The 17,391-nt window shown below is 40.8% G+C and overlaps 1 protein-coding gene across 6 annotated transcripts in view; it reads left to right on the top strand.

Moving 5' to 3' along the window:
- STXBP5 (syntaxin binding protein 5) overlaps window positions 1-17,391 on the top strand; it is a 160,273-nt gene that overhangs the window by 132,809 nt on the left and 10,073 nt on the right. For 5 of the 6 annotated variants that reach the window (XM_089530231.1, XM_089530227.1, XM_089530226.1 and 2 more), the window contains 5 exons: window positions 1,350-1,400; window positions 5,240-5,479; window positions 12,217-12,586; window positions 15,287-15,452; window positions 16,272-16,383. In XM_089530231.1, coding sequence (XP_089386357.1) covers window positions 1,350-1,400; window positions 5,240-5,479; window positions 12,217-12,586; window positions 15,287-15,452; window positions 16,272-16,383 — 939 coding nt within the window. The remainder of the gene's footprint in view (window positions 1-1,349; window positions 1,401-5,239; window positions 5,480-12,216; window positions 12,587-15,286; window positions 15,453-16,271; window positions 16,384-17,391) is intronic. The other variant, XM_089530230.1, reaches the window with a different exon arrangement.

Raw genomic sequence — 17,391 nt, 5'->3', positions numbered from 1 at the left:
GAAGAACCTAAATAAAGTACAAATGAAAACAAAATGCATAGGCTACAGCAAGCTCTTTATCCATCTCACAAAATAAACTCCAAAACAGAGTTACATTAATGTGTTTGTGAAGAGGCACACAGATCTTTCCTGATAGAAAGTTCTATTATTGCAGGTAACACCAGTCTATAGTATCGTGTCTGTAGAATCTAACCTCATCTAACAGTAGAGCCCCCAATGAGGATCTGACCATGCAAGCCAGTACAATATGTTCCTTAATTGTTCTACGAACCATCTTCCTTTCCTGTCCCTTTAACATGCACCATTGTATTATTTACATATTGCTTTTCAATAAAAAGTTGTTGAAAAGACTTAAATATCACAAAATGGTTTACAAATATGTATGAATAAGGAGCAGGGATAGACTTCCACATTTAGATCTATCATTCCACATTAAGGAAACAGATTTATACACTCTCGTGTTTACTCCAGTTATGTCTGTCTTACTAGCTAATGGGGTTAAGAACAACCCTTTTCTTGCAAGCATCGCCCCCTATTACTCTAGGAACAGTAGCCATCTCCTGACCAGGAGACCAGAGCTGTTCCTGCAAAATATCTTTCCCCCGTGTGTGGCAGCTCTGCTTGAAAGAACTGTGCTACTCCTTTCCCACTTTAGTGGTGAATTGAGCTCTCTTGGCCTTGACAGTAGGGCAAAGAAAGCAACTCTTCTCTAGAAGCATAGTTCATAATCTGTGAACAGATTTTCACCCACTATACTAGACTCTTTGCAGTGTTTAACTTCAGCATAATTCTCAGCACTTGGGAAGTTGCTTTTTGGATTGTAGCGCCAAGGACCTGCACAGCCAGCATGAGAACTACCTGAAATTCAAATTTTTAATTTAATTACATTTTTTAATTTCTGTTATTTTTTTCCTCAAATACCACTTTTTGTGTCTCAACCTACTGGGAATTTCCTGTTCCATCAGTATTCCAATGTATAACAAAAGCACTAGGATAAGATGGTTAAGTATCTATGGATTTTTATTGATATCCTAAACTTTTTTAAATAAGAGGTTAGTTTTGGGAGCCATTTACAATAATAGTTTTAATACACCATCATAAAGGTATTAGTGAAGCTAAGAATCTTAAATATAGTGTTTCTGATCAAAATTTCAAAGAAATTGTCATACTCGCTTTGTACACTTGAAATTAAAATCTATTATAAATATGTGTATAAATTTGCTTACCTTATTTGCATATAAGTATTATATATGAATTTTTAATTTGAAAACTAAGTTTTAATTCTTTCATATAATCTTTTAAAATGTGATCATTCTAGCTTTATTATAAAACTATACATTATTTTTCAGCAAAGATGTCTAGAAAATTAAGCTTACCAACTGAACTGAAACCTGAGTTAGGTAAGTATTTGTTCAAAGCCTATATTAATGATGTTTATAATCTTTGAAAAGGCTATGAGCGAAGACATACATACAATGACAACTTGAAGTTTTACCCTTTAAGAAGGAAAAAAAGAGTCCATTTGCCTTAAATTCCAGTATTTGTTGGATACGCAAATGGGTCTGTTAAGTATTTTTCCACTTCTGGTTGGAACTATTTCTAAATTGTTCTTTAAAAACATGGAAATGTCATCCACAGAAGGTGTATAGTTTTGTTCATCGATACACATACAGAGAATCTCATCTCTGCAATATTTCCTGTTGGGACAAACACCTATAGTATAAGGAAATCTTGTGCAGCTGTTTTGAAGTTAGTGTGGTGTATTGATTAGACTGAGTGTCAGCTCATGACTGGGAAGAACCAAGTTCTAATCTACATTCTGTCATGATGCTCCTACATAACACTGGGTTAACCAGTTACTTTTGGCCTAATGTATTTTATAAGATTATAAGGATAAAGGAATGAAGTAGGGGAGAAAATCATGTATATTTCCTTCAGTTCTTTAGACAAAATGCAGGGAAAACATGCATTAAATAAATAGAATAAATAAAGTATATAGAATATGTAAGTAGATTAGTATTCAGGGCACATAATAAATACAGTGGGCTTGCCTATTAGTGGACTAGTCATCAGCAGATTGGATCATCCACAGCTCACCATGCCTCATATTATTCAATGGCAGTATGAGCTTGCAGATGTGCAAATGTGGACACAGGCACATCACTGCCCATTGAATAATATGGGGCTTAAGCATCTGCATTTTTCCCATCAGCAGGGGGTCCCAGATTCTAATCCCTGTGGATGAATAGGGTCCACTTTTTTAAAGAAAGCTATTATTAATTGACTGGAGCCTTAATTCAAATGCAGTGATGGTGAACCTTTTACAGACCGCGTGCCCAAAATGCAACCCAGACCCCACTTATTTATTGCAAAGTGCCACGTCCCTCTGGCTTTCTAGTAAGAAACTCTGGCAAACTCTGTGTTAGGGCAACAGCATGTGTGCCCACAGAGAGGGCTCTGAGTGCCACCTCTGGCATGCGTGCCATAGGTTCGCCATCACTGGCTCAGTATAGATTCAGTAAACAACTACCTAAATAAGTTTATTTGGTATGTGCAGACAGTGACATATTGTCACACTGACTATGAAGATTTTCATACCAGCGCTTAAGCACTGGTAAATTGTTGCTGAAATGTTGTGTGTGTGTGTGTGTGTGTGAAAGCCTGGCGCGCTTCCTCAACGTCAGGGAATCGTAGGCTTCCCTTGAGCATTACTGAATCGTTTGGGGAGAGGGAATTTCCTCACACGCGCACTTCTTCACCATTTCTGCAACAATTTACTAGCGGTATGAAAATCTTCATTGAAACTATTTTACAAACTATGGATACAGATAGCTTCCTTTGACGCTACTATTCTGAAGAGGAATGAATAATACAGTTCTAGAAATATATCCATAATGCCCTTGTGAGAGTCTAGTATCATAATGTAGTACAGTGTGCCTGCGCCACATGTGGCTTTTAGCGGCCGAAGCCATGCAGTGGGCAAAACAATGGCATGCGTGCCCATGGCACATGCACAATGTCACACCACATTCACACATCCTGTTGTTTTCAGTGGGGCTCGAGCATACACATTTTTTTCCTTACATGGGGGTGGTGGTGGTCTGGAACCGATCCCCCGCGTAAGGGAATTGCCCACTGTAGTTTGAGCATTGGATAATGACTCTGGAGACCAGGATTCAAGTCCTTGTTCAGGCATGGAGACCCACTGGGTGATCTTAGATAAGTTTAACTCTGTCTCAGATGATGGCAAAGGCAGAAGAGCCCTCTGAATGATTATTGCCAAGAACACCTGCTGGTGGCTTCACTTTAGGGTTGCCATAAGTTGAAAACAGCTTGAAGGCACAAAACAACCACAACCCATACTTTACAGTAGTAGTTAACTGTTTCAGATCCATGAGAATCTAGTTTAATACATGCATTCCCGGACTGGGCTGTTAGCAACTGATAATCAGTGCGTGTACACATATTACTGAGATAGTGAGCTAAATTGATTTTAACATTTTGAATGATTATATTCAAGCATCCTGCTTTCTTTAATGTGCATAAGAGAATTTAGATGCCAATTTAAAGTTCAACAATTTTACTCCAAAAATGGGACTGACCATTCTAACCCTATAAAGCAAACAGGCAATGAATATGAATTAATTTAGTCAGGAATAATTACATTCATTTTTTAAAGTGGATGTTATATCTAAATGTTGTTGTTGTTGTTGTTATTATTATTTTACATGGAGTGAGCTATATGGGCAGATCCCAGTGTTCCTGCTCTTGCTTAGGATAATCCCACTGCTCATTTATTGGTACATGGTGGGAGGAAAAACTATTTGTGGTTCTTTTTGCTTTAGGACCATAGACTGGTGCATGAATCCAACATAGTGACATGTTTTTCACAGTACTCTTCAGAGCTTTTTGAGGCATTTGGTTATTGCCTCATCACAGTTTGGAAATCACAGTGTTTATGAAGCTGAGAAGTACCTAGTTATTTTTATAGCTATATTCAGTCATGTGCAATACACTTTAAAAGTTTGATTTTGAGAATGCATTAAAAACACAGTTTAGATCTGAGAAATATTTAAAAAGCAGAAAAGTAGCAGCAGCTGCCATAAAAAAAACATAATCAATGAAATGCCTGCCAGATTAGTTTACCAAAAGTACTGGTATGACCTACCTGGACATTGGACGGTCTTCGTAATTGTGATTCCACCAGGGAAAGGGCCTCCTTCATGTACTTATAAAAATAATATCAACACGTTCTGAATGTTTATACCATAAATACACTAAAATGATTTTATTTCTTACATTACACAGATTCATCCTACACACAACTATACCCTTCCTGTCTCTCAATTTAAAACACTCACACACATATCCAGTAGGACACTGGAAGACTGGGCTATGCTAGTATGTGTTTGAATAACTAGGCTATAATTTTTGTCCTGGGAACATGGGTTAATATTGATTTGCTAAGTGCTATTTCAAATAAATACGCAGTCATTTCATCAGCCTTTCTGGCTAGGGAACAGGGTAAGAATAATATAAAATAAATTCAATGACCAGATATTAATAGAAATTAAAATCATTTTCTTTATAACTTGTATCAGTAAATTGATTCTTTGTACTAAATCTAGATTAAATAGGTTATAACACACAACTACTGTCTGAACTAAAATGGTTATTAATTGCTCTGTGTGCATGTGCTCATGTGTGTATGTGTGTGTGACAGAGACATTTAGACAGTTCTCCAATATAAGTCATAGCATCCAATATTACCAGTCAGACAGAAAATGGTAGAGGTGATCTGAAGGGATCCAGCATGCAATGCTGAACTATTTTCTTTGGAACAAACCCTGTTACCTAATCTTATCTGTGTTTTGTCCTGTCCAAAAAGATAAATGTAATGTAATCTGAAGTGTGGTATATGCTAGAAGCCATTCCTTATGATTCACTACTGTGTCTGCACCTGACAGAGAACTGCAGTCAGTGCTGGCTCTCTCCTGGGTGTTCTACTGTATTTCCAAACACATTTGTCTCATTGACATTCTGTCTTTATGTGTGCACTTTCAAAGTCTTAACTGTTCATGTAAACATGTAATGTGTGAAATGGACCTAATATTACTGAACTGGAGCCTAGAGATGTGATTTGGGTGAAATGTTTAACATATTTTCAGTGTTTTCTATGTTGTGAAGCATAGGTTGACTGCTATGTGGCAGAGCATTTAATTAATGTAAAATCTTTCAGATGTTAAAGACAACTCATTCAGCCGATCCAGGAGTTCCAGTGTAACAAGCATTGATAAAGAATCACGGGAAGCAATTTCAGCTCTTCACTTCTGTGAGACTTTCACACGAAAAGCTGACACAGCACCTTCACCATGCTTGTGGGTTGGGACGACTTTGGGCACAGTTTTAGTCATTGCATTGAATTTACCCCCAGGAGGAGAACAAAGGTTACTTCAGCCAGTAATTGTATCTCCCAGCGGTATGTATTTCATACAAAATAAAGCACTAGCAAGATAATGGCCTTATTATTGGGTGCTTGTGATTTTTGCTGTTTTATTATGTAAAATATGGTTATTATTATATAATTGGTATCAAAATATAGTGTGTGTGTATGTATATGTGTATACACACACACACACACACACACACTATTATGAATATGATGGTCTTCTGAGAAGATGCACAAAGAAAGCTATTTCACTGGAGTTTAACATGATATAATGGACAACAAAAGCATTCTAACCTGGGTTGATTTTTATAAATGTACCTGTAAGGTACCTGTACCTGTAAGACCAGAACATTAAAAAAGTTGGAGGTCTGACTAACATTGTTTAGCTGGGACAGATACATTGGAGACAAGTAAAAATCTATTCTTCTTTGTGCTCTCTGTTCTTTACACATTTGGAATGTAATGAGCCTGCACAATACTAATTCGGAAATTCCAAAGCAGTTGGCTCGTGTTTTTGCTGGTATCCCTGCCCCTCCACACCTCCCTACATAAGCCTCCTCTGGCATCCCCACCCCAGTTCTTTTTTGTCCACCGCAGCAGTAGAGCTTTCAGAGTAGTGTACTTCTACTTTCGCTTTTGGTTTTTCACTCGGCTTATTCTTCTGACCATTCTTCTGGTTTATCCTTCTAATTTTGGTGTTTTTGACAAAGTTCTCTAGATTCCTATGGCTTCAACTTCCTTCAAATGGTGTGTTGAGTGCAGTGGTAGAATCCAAGAACACAGTCATTCCAAGTGCCTCATTTGCCTTGGAGAAAGCCATAAAGTGACCTTGTGCCACCATTGTTAGGCCTTCATGTCTCAGCCGCGACACAACCATGCTGCCTGGATCAAGGCCCTCCTCTGGGAACAAGCCCTCCATGCCCTGACTTCGTCGGCTGAGCACATGGCTTTGTTAGCAGCCTTCCCCAAAAGCTCTGGGGGAAAGTCTCTTGGGTCTTCAGTTCGTATTGCCATATGACAGTCGACCATGGACTTACACTTTGCTTCTTCTTCTTCCATGCCGAAACCAGCCATGCCAGTGAGACCAATATCAGTATCGTTGGTCACGGTTGGGACAGTATTGGAATCACCAACTCTCTGACACCTCCATGTTTACAAGAAGAGGAGGAGGAGGAAGGAGGAAGCTAAGTCTTGTACCTTTCTCATCCTATCTCTCCTTGGCCTCAAGCTGTCTAGACCGACACCGCAGCTGGATCCATGGTTCCCCACAACCTATGGGTCAAGAGCAGACTTTCCCACACTCCCTCCAAGAACAATCCTTGCCCGACTCTCCAGATGGCCCACCAGGATCGTCAGTCTCCAGCCAAGTGCCCTCAAGACCATTCTCGCTCCCATTCAGCTTCTCCAATATCTCAACCACCATCTCCTCGCTGTTCTCGGTTCCAGAGCCCTCCTCAATACCATGACCCTCTTTGGTACCAAGTGGAAGTTCTTCCATCTGCACGACGGCCACACATCGCCAACCATCTCATGTGTGACGACCTCCATGACTGCGTATACTGTTTGGTCAGTACTCCATTTCCAAAATATACCAGGCTCTACGATTCTGAAGGATGTTGCTTTTGGGCTCATTTGCCCCAATCTTCAGCCCTGATTTACCATGACCTAGACCATTAACAATCTCCTCTGCCACCATCTCCTCCTCCAAGACACACGTCTCTCCAACTGACACTGTCAGACCCCAACATCGTTCTGCTACCTCAGTCTTGGAACTCCCACCTATACCTTACTCTAGTCACCCTGCCTATTATCGAGCAACTACGGAATATGACAATGCCTCACAGTTGCCTGACACCTCTCAACCCCCCACATCTGATTTGAGAGCCTTTGGGGACCAGATGCTGCAGGCCTGCTCCCTGGACCTCTGTTTTCAAACACAACTGGCAGAAGACCATGACCCTATCTAGCACTATGGCCATGATGATGGTCCTCCATCTGCCTCCATTCCAAATCTTCTGCATCTTCTCAAGGTAGCATGTCATCCCTGAACAAACCCAGCTGCTGTCCTCCCACCTCCCGGAGGATCCACTCTGCCTACTGCCTGATTGACACTTAGTGCGAATGGTTTACTCAGCACCCAAAGCCTAATTCGGTCGTGGTTGATGTCGCCCAAATGGGCTCGTCCCTTAAAACACACACTGCACCCTCTAAAAAAGAGGGCAAGAAGCTTGACTCCTTGGGCAAGAAGTTCTACTCCATTTTATCCCTCCATTTCTGCATGGCCAACTACCTTTCATGCATGGGAAGCTACCACCAGTTCTTATGGGCCCCCTTAGGCCATCTCCTTGAAGATGACAAGAGGATCACCACCACCATCCTCTTGGAGGCCAACTCCCAGGCAGACCAACAATTCATAACTGCTCAACACCTCACCGAATCCAGCAGAAGGTCATTAACATCAACAGTAGCCCTCCCTTCAGCCACCATCTTGAGGGGAGAGAGGCAGGCGAGCTCCAACTGCCTGCCTGTAAGAAGAAAAGCCCTCCCTTCAGCCACCATCTTGAGGGGGAGAGAGGCCTGTTATGTTTGTTTGTTTGTTTTTTTACTTTGTATTGTACTTCCTGTTGTACACCGCTTTGATCTACTTTGGAAAAGCGGTATATAAATAAACATTATTATTATTATTATTATTATTATTATTATTATTATTATTCCTCTGGCCTTTCCCCACAGGCCAGAAATACCTTCGAGGTGCTCCCCTTTGACAGTAGAGTTTTTTTCAGACCACTACAGACGACAAACTCAAACACACGCAGGAAATGCACACTACAGTAGGAAAGTTTGGTTTCCCTCAACCATCTTTCCAACACAGACCCAAATTGCAGATATTTCAACCACAATCATCAAGCCAGTTTCAACATCACACCAGATCCACCAACCAACCTTCTCAGCCTCGTTGGCCTTCTTACCAGCAGGGCTCAAACAAGGTCAATCAAGCAAACAACCTCACAACCAGGGTGAACAGTACCTTTGATGCCCCATGTACCCCAAATTGTCCACAATTCTTCCTAGACAAATTTGATCCATTCTACACCTCATGGACCTCTGTTACTACAGATGCATAGGTCCTAAACATGATCAAGGATGGCTACGTCATCAAATTCAAATCCCTTCCACCCACGGGAGGCATTCACCTCCTCTATACCAGAGACCCTATTCACGGAGATACACATTTTTCTCCTTAATGGTGTCATAGAGATCATCCCTCCTGCCTTAAGGCACCAACCTCTCTTTGTTATTTTTTGGCGGACATATAGGATGGAGGCCTATGTCCAGTCTTAAATCTCAGACCACTCAATGGCCACATCAGAACCAAAAGGTTCAGGATGACATCCCTCAGCGATGTCCTTCCCTTACTCCAACAAAGGGGCTGATTCACAACCTTGGACTTAACAGATGCTTATTTTCACATTTGAATACATCCTTCACACTGTAGGTTCCTTTCCTTTATGCTGCATGAAACTGCTTTTCAGTTCACCGTTCTTCCATTTGGCCTCTGCACCACACCCAGAGTTTTCACCAAATGTGTTTCAGTCATTGTGGGCTTTCTCAGACAGAAAGGAGTCACTGTGTTTTAGTACATAGATGATTGGCTACTTGTTGCTCAATCCAGACCATGGCTCCTGCACAACATCCATCTCATGCTCAACCTCTTCAACTTTGAGATGGTCGCCAACCTTAACAAATCCCAACTCATTCCAACTCAAACCGACACCTGCATAGGCACAGTGATAGACTCAACGATGAAGACTGCTTTTCTTCCTCTTGACAAAGCCTCCAAGATTCATATGGAAACCCTTCACTTCCTCTTTGCCAGCTGAACCCATGCACACAAGGTCTGAACACTCTGGGGCTACATGACTTCAACCACTGCTGTGACTCCACTCTCGGCTCTGCATGCGCCCCCTTCAGAAGTGGTTCCTTGCCTCTTTCGACTACGGCCTCAACCTGGTATCAAAACCATTCACAATACCGAGACATCTACAGTGGTCTCTTCAATGGTGATCCTCAATCAACAACTTCACCAAGGGCATGCCTTTCTCACCACCCCAACTACATCTCATTCTCACAACAGACACTTCCCTCCAGGGTTGGGTCACCCACACCAAACGCCTATCTGTCCAAGGGACTTGGACCAAGACAGAGTCCACTTTCCACATAAACACCCTGGTGATGCTGGCTGTCTCCAAACCCCTACAAACCTTGGAGGACATTCTCACTGGCTTCCCAATCCTCATCATGACTGACAACACCATGTTTGTATACTGCATAAACAAACAGGTGAGGACAAAATGCCTGACCCTCCTCAACCTATTTATCGACTCTGGAATTGGTGCATCAGGAGATCCATCCAACCTATGGCGATCTACCTCACGGGCCAATCCAACAAAATCACAGACTCCTTAAGCAGGACCACACTATCTTCCCATGAGTGGGTGTTGCACCCATCAGTCCTCAGTGACCTCTTCCTCCAATGGGCCTTTCCCCGGGTAGACTTCTTCACCTCGCCCTGCAACCACCAGTGCGAGATGTTCTGTTCCAGGTTTCCCAGATCAAAACCTTGGCAATGCCTTTCTTTTCACTTGATTGGGACCTCTCCTCTATGCTTTTCCTCCATTTCCTCTGATAATGAAAGTGATCTCAAAACTGCACCAGACAGGGTGTGCTGTGACAGCCCACACAGCTCTGCTTCTCCCCTCTGCTTCAACTCTCCAATGAAGCCTTCCTCCACCTGCCAACCCACCCAGACCTCCATCAACCAAGGTACAGTGAGGCACCCAGACCTCCACTGTTTTTGCCTCATGATTGGGTGGTCACCCAACATTCTGATCACATAAGACGGATCCCCGAGGCAGAACATAGGCCATCAACCACTCGATCCTATCATTACAAACTCAAATCATTATTTTCTCCTTTGCAAAGACTTTCTGCTTCTCCACATGATTTTTCTACTCATCACATTCTGGAATTCCTCTCCTCTTTAGCACTGAGAGACCTCTGACCCTCTCATTAAGACCTTCCTCAAAGGGTATCAAAACTTTCACCCTCTGATCACATCTCCACCTCCCGCTGGGAGCCTTCAATTAGTCTTGTCTCAGTTACACAAACCTCCTTTTGAACCCATTTGCCACTTGTGACCCATTGGCCCCCCTTACACCTGATTCCACAAGGATAAAGTCATCCTATGCCTGGACATCTCCTTCCTTCCAAAAGTGGTTTAGGAGTTTCACCTTAATCAAGACATTGGGCCAAAACAGACCGGAAGCTTCTGCTGGCTTTAAGCCGACTTGGGGGCTTGGCATTTACAGGCACCATACCCCCAAGTCTCCAGGGAGTCGCACTGGCAATTACATGCCAGGTGGCCTCTGGGTGACTTAGGGGCATGGCGTTTAAACGCCATACACCCCAGAGCCAGTGAAAAGCCTTAATCTTTCTCTATTAGACTTCCATATGTGTAAGACACAGAGACCACAAAAAAGAAGAGCAGGTTGCTTACCTGTAACTGTGTTTTTTCAAGTGCTCATCTGTATCCTTACACAACTTGCTCTTCCACCCCTCTAATGTCACTTTCATTCCTTTTATGGTCTTGCTGCTGCAGACTTTGAACTGAGGTGGGAACGCTGGAAGGGGTTTATATAGGGAAGCGTGGAAAGGTGAGGCTGCTGCCAAAAACACCAGCTAACTGCTTTGAAAATTCCAAATTAGTACTGCACATTTCATTCCATATATGTAAGGGCACAGATGAACGCTTGAAGAAACACACTTACAGGTAAGCAACCTGTCCTTCTCAGGTTGGAGATTTCTCCTTCAGCCCTCCTAGAATGACCATTGATGGTACGTATCAATTTCTGTACAGTGCAGAGGATCAGTCCACTCCAGAACAAGGCAAGGAGTCATGTGATTTTCTTTCTGTGGATTCTGCACTGCCTTTTTTTTTGTGTACTTTTTAAAAAATATTTTTCCTGGCCTGGATCTTTTAGAACTTTGTCTTGCCTAAAAGGATGGGGGGAATCACTATTATTTTTTTTATTTTAAATCTCTGAAGCTTCTATATGCCTTTCTTCAATAGTGCTCAAGAAAAGCAAAATACCTAAGATACCATGATTATAGAAGCTCCCTTATTTTGTAGTGAGACCATTGGGTCCTGTAGACAAGTGCTGTCTGCTCTGTTTGGTATATGTTTCTTAAGATCTTTTACACAGAGGACTTTCTACACACACATGAGAGGCTGAGGCGGAGAAAAAGGTGATGGCAAACTGGCTGCAGCTGAGGTAGACACAGCTGCCTGGCTGGCTGGCTCACAGACCCTCAGTAGACCTAATATTAAAAAATAGGCATGTAGTGGGGGAGCTAGGGTTGTTGTCCAAGAGGAAAGGGGGCTGTGGCCTGAAAAAAATTGAGGGAGCACTGTTTTTGACATGAGCTTCTCATTATGGTTTCAGATAGACTCTCCAGTTTGATGGTTTAAAGATTGATTATTTAATTAGCTTACATGTGCTTCTTGAAAAAGCCAGTTCTCTTTGGCATATGTTATTAAGACTCAGTAGTTTTAGGAATGGTTGCAAAGAGGTTATACTTTTAACCACTTGCTAATATATTATGAAAATATATTTTCAAAATATATATAACACATTTAGCTGAACTTTTACTAAGTCACAATTTGTATGGAATTTTTTTTAGAAAAGTTATCAATTTCTGTATTTTAGGAACCATTCTGAGGCTTAAAGGGGCAATCCTGAGAATGGCTTTTCTGGATACTACAGGATCATTAGTTCCACCAGCATATGAACCCTGGAGAGAACCCAATGTCACTGAAGAAAAGGATGAAAAGGACAAGTTGAAAAAACGCCGACCTGTCTCAGTGTCTCCATCATCCTCTCAGGAAATCAGTGAAAACCAATATGCAGTGATATGTTCTGAAAAGCAAGCAAAAGTTATTTCACTGCCCTCACAAAACTGTACTTATAAGCAAAATATAACAGAGACTTCATTTGTTCTTCGTGGAGATATAGTGGCACTGAGTAATAGTATCTGCCTTGCTTGTTTCTGTGCCAATGGACATATAATGACTTTTAGGTAAGGCATGAAATGCTGAAAGAAAAACATAGGCCCGAAACAGATGGGCCAAATAGAGTGGTGGGAGACCATGCCAGCACCATTTGTACTGCACTTGCTTGATTCCAAGCTGGGCCACCATCACAGTCCTGAACCTGGCTGCTGGAAGGAGCAGATTCTATCCGCTCCTTGACCCGTTTCTTTGCAAATGATGCAGCCTCCATGCAACTTGAGGCCGCATTTGGGGCGTATGTCATGTAACCAGCACACACCAACCTGAAGCTGCGCCATTTTGCCCATGTGTTTTGGGCCATAGTTAAACTACTGCAAACATAAACTGCTTATAGAAAACAGAGGGTTGGAGAGGGCAAAGTTTTGTTTCAGCTTTAATATATTGGCATAAATATTTAAATGAAACTATGGCTAAGTTTTTAAAAAGTGTAAAAACTTGTTTCATTTTTAAAAAAAGCTGCTGGCTCCAGCACTGCCATGCATATAATCTGCAACTGCACATGGGAGCAGGGTCTTCTTTGTGAAGTCAAAGGCTTTCATGGCTGGCATCCATAGTTTTTTGTGGGTTTTTTTGGGGCTATGTGGCCATGTTCTAGAAGAGTTTATTCCTGACGTTTCACCAGCATCTGTGGCAGGCATCTTCAGAGAATATTAACATAGAACAGAGCTGATATACATACATACACACACACACACACACACACACACACACACACACACACAGTGTGACCCTGGGTAGAGAGGAAATTCCATGTTAATCTGTGTATTGTTCTGTTGTTGATGGCAGGGCCTGTGGGAGGATATGCAAAGGAGGATTAGTGTCCTTTGCATATCCTCCCACCCTGAGGCCCTGCCATCAACAACAGAACAATACACACATTAACATGGAATTTCCTCCCTACCAACGGTCACACTGTGTGTGTGTGTGTGTGTGTGTGTATATCTCCAGCTCTCTTCTATGCCAACATTCTCTGAAGATGTCAGCCACAGATGCTGGCACATCAGGAATAAACTCTTCTAGAACATGGCCACATAGCCCAAAAAACCCACAAAAAAACTAGGGCCTTCTTTGCAGATTGTACAAATGATGAATACAGAATTCCATCATAAAGTGCTATCCTTCTTGTGTAATCTATATGCTGGATCACTTGCAAACCAACATGTAGCTTACTTACGGGCGGAACAGGTAGGCAGGAAGGAGCGGCCAGAGGCCTTTTCTGCCTGGAGTGCCACAGGACCATCGCTACCACATGCCGTCAAAAACCCTATGGTTGGGACACCATGGAATTGAGTTGACTTAGACTCAGACTCTTACAGTTGGAAGGGACTATAAGGGTCATTGAGACAAATTCCTTGCTATGCAGGAATATACAGCTGAAGCACTCCTGACAGATGCCCATCCACCTTCTGTATAAAGACTTCCAAAGAAGGAGAGTGATCCACCCCTGAGGCAGTCCATTCCACTGTCAAACAGCTCTTACAGTAATGAAGTTCTTCCTAATGTTTGAGAGGAATCTGTTTTTTATATATAATTTGAATCAATTGGTTCATGTTCTAGTCTCTGGAACAGTCCACCCTATCTTCTACATACCCCTTCAGATGTTTAAAGATTGCTATCTTATCACCTCTCAGTCTTCTCAAACTTAAGCATACCCAGTTCCCTCAGTCATTACTCATAAGGCTTGGTTTTTCAGACCTTGAACATCTTGGTTACCCTTCTCTAGACACATTCTAGTTTGTCATTATCCTTTTTGAACTGTTGTGCCCAGAGCTGGACACAGTATTGCAAATATGGTCTGAGTAAAGCAGAACAGAGTGACACTGCTACTTCCCTATATATTTCGATGCTATACTGTTGATGCAGCCCAGAATTTTATTGGCTTTCTGGCCACCACCTCACACTGTTGATTCGTGCTTAGCTTGTGGTCTACTAAGATACTTTTCAGTTGAAGGCACATAAGGCACAACGAAGTGAAATTAGATTTAATAAAGGGATATAATACTACCCCTGGACATGTTTCCTCCATTATTGCCATCTGTTTTTTGTTTAACATCCTTTCTATTTCCAGGTAGGGTTAGCAGTGTTTCTAATTACTATCTATAAAGAGAGTGTCTCTTCTCACCTTTCTCTAATGTCCCCTGTGGGAACATTTGTTACCTGTAATGTAGCATGAGGTTGGTAGTATACAGGCTATTTGGTGAATCAGATTATTTTTATAATGATAAGAGTACAGTGCTACCTCGGGTTACGAATTTAATTCGTTCTGCGGCGCCGTTCGTAACCCGATACATTTCGCAACCCGAAAAGCCGCTGGAAAGCCGCTAGCCGCGCTTCACATTTGAATTTCGCGCCGAAATGAATTTCGTAACCCGAAAAATCCTTCGTAACCCGGAACAGTTTTTTCCAATGTAACTTTTTCGTACCCCGGAAATTTCGTAACGTGGTGAATTCGTATCCCGGGGTACCACTGTAATAGACTTCTACTGCCCCATCCTGCCACTTCCAAAAACATTTGCAGAATGAAAATGCAATTCAGACTGGCTAGCCTTGTAACTGATGCATTCTTGCTCTTTTGAGATGCAGAAACTTACATTCACCTGGGTTTTTTAGTATATGACTTTTTAAGAGACATCATTCTTACTGCATTGCAATTTGTTAGGGGAATGTAATATTTCATTTTAACCATTATTACTTGTGTTTTTTTCAAGTTTGCCAAGTTTAAGGCCACTGTTGGATGTATATTACTTACCACTTACCAACATGAGGATAGCCAGAACATTTTGCTTCACCAACAATGGGCAGGCATTGTACCTTGTCTCCCCTACAGAGATCCAGAGAATCACCTACAGTCAAGAAACATGTGAAAATCTGCAGGTAAAATTTTGAAATAATATATTGTTATTGTTATTATTTTAAAAAGAAAGTATGCTGAATAAATGCTTTTCTTACCTGTGAGGGCTATCCAGTTTGCCTGTTTGTAGAGGTTGTATGTTTGAACTGGAACCGTATGTCTACATTTTTATCTCATCTTACTGAAAAAGAGGAGGAAGGAAAAGCAAGTTCTGGAACTTCTTAGGTCCCATCCCAGGAGAAAGATAAGATATAAATTGTATGTATAAATAAATATATAAAGTCAGAGTTGTACACTGACTTACGTTTTGCAGTTGCCAGTTCATACGCTCGGTCATTGACCTGTTATTTAAATGGTGTTTTGTGAATGTTAAATAAAACAATTATTTAAATACTGCTTTATGAATATTCAATTTGTGGTGCAGTACAGAAGTATTATTATATAATGGCTATCAGTTTTATTCTGTGTTCTATTTTAATCAGAATATATATTCAGTAAGAACAAGCAGTGTATTCGTATTGAGAAGATTGCCTCTTTTAAGCTTTTCCAAAAAGACGAGTTGAATTTTAGGGGCAACTTGAAATGTTAATCTAAGAAAGGTGATAATATCACATCTTGGCTTTTTTACTAAATCATATGTAACAAAATGTTATATTAAGCTACTGTAGTGTCTTTGGAACAACTTTTCAAAAACAGGTGTACTATCTGATAATTTGAACATTAAAAGATGAAACTCTAAAATTGTGAGGACAATAGTGAATGCACAATAGGAGTTTTTGCCTTTTCTTGTAAAAGCCAGGTAGAATTTTTTAAACCAGGATGCAAATGTCTTTTCTTTAAAGGAAATGTTGGGTGAACTCTTCACACCAGTAGAAACACCAGAAGCACCAAATAGGGGGTTCTTCAAAGGCCTGTTTGGAGGTGGTGCACAATCGCTGGACAGAGAGGAACTCTGTAAGTTCATATCATTTAAAAAAATAAATAGAACTAAACATGGAGTAAAATACTAGACAGAATTTACCAAAATAGGTATAACATGAGACATAGAAATGTGTTAGGCAATATTTGAGATTACTGCAAGAGACTTTTGCACTAATTTTCACTACTTATTTCTCTTGACTATCTGATTCTTGTTCAATTATTTTTGGCAGTATTCCTGCCAGATAAATGCAGAATATAGTGGATATATTTGCACCCATCAGCATACTTATTTTCTGAATGTTATATAACAGTTTTCATAAATTAGACATGAATATGAGGATATTCCATTTCTGCTAAATGCATGAGGAAGTACTTGCTGATATTTAAGAGAAGTCATACCCATTTGTCATTACAATAATGGATTGAGGTGGGTTATAGCCTTGAAATTAAAGATTTTTAAATACTGATGAAAATAATTATGATTAAATTTTAAAAGTCTAAAGGTAGATATATCTGCAGCAGAAATACAAATCAGGCTTCAGTTCTTATTCACACTTCCCTAGGAGTAAGTCCCATTGAAATAATTGGGGCTTGGAATGCATAAATTTAAAATAATTCAGGGCAGCAGGACAATATCCTACTGAAAAACATATGTCTTCAATAAATGACCGAAAATCAGGAGAGTGAAATAAACCTCCCAGGATGAGATTGGAATTGAATTAGATGTCCCTAAGTCCATTTATTTTAAGTGTTAATTTCTGCACAAGTACCAAAGTACTGGATCCCCCCCCCCCCCAAATAAACATTAGCAGAAGAATGAATCTTGAACACAGCACTAAAAGTGTATAAATTCTGGCTTTTGTGAATCTAACACTGTATCTCACAACTGCACACTTCTCCATACATTCAATGCATGTTTTATTAAAACACAAGACTTTTTGGTGTTAGCTGCCCTTTTTACAAGCCCAAACGGGAAGTATCAGAGGTTCTGTTATTTCCATTTCCAACATATGTTTACATAACTGGTTACTGTTTTAACTC

Source organism: Sceloporus occidentalis, unplaced genomic scaffold (genome assembly GCF_023333645.1).
Source record: "Sceloporus occidentalis isolate IW3139 unplaced genomic scaffold, rSceOcc1.0.p SCAF_6, whole genome shotgun sequence".
In the NCBI taxonomy this organism is placed as follows: domain Eukaryota; kingdom Metazoa; phylum Chordata; class Lepidosauria; order Squamata; family Phrynosomatidae; genus Sceloporus; species Sceloporus occidentalis.
This window is presented reverse-complemented; position numbering and strand designations above follow the sequence as displayed.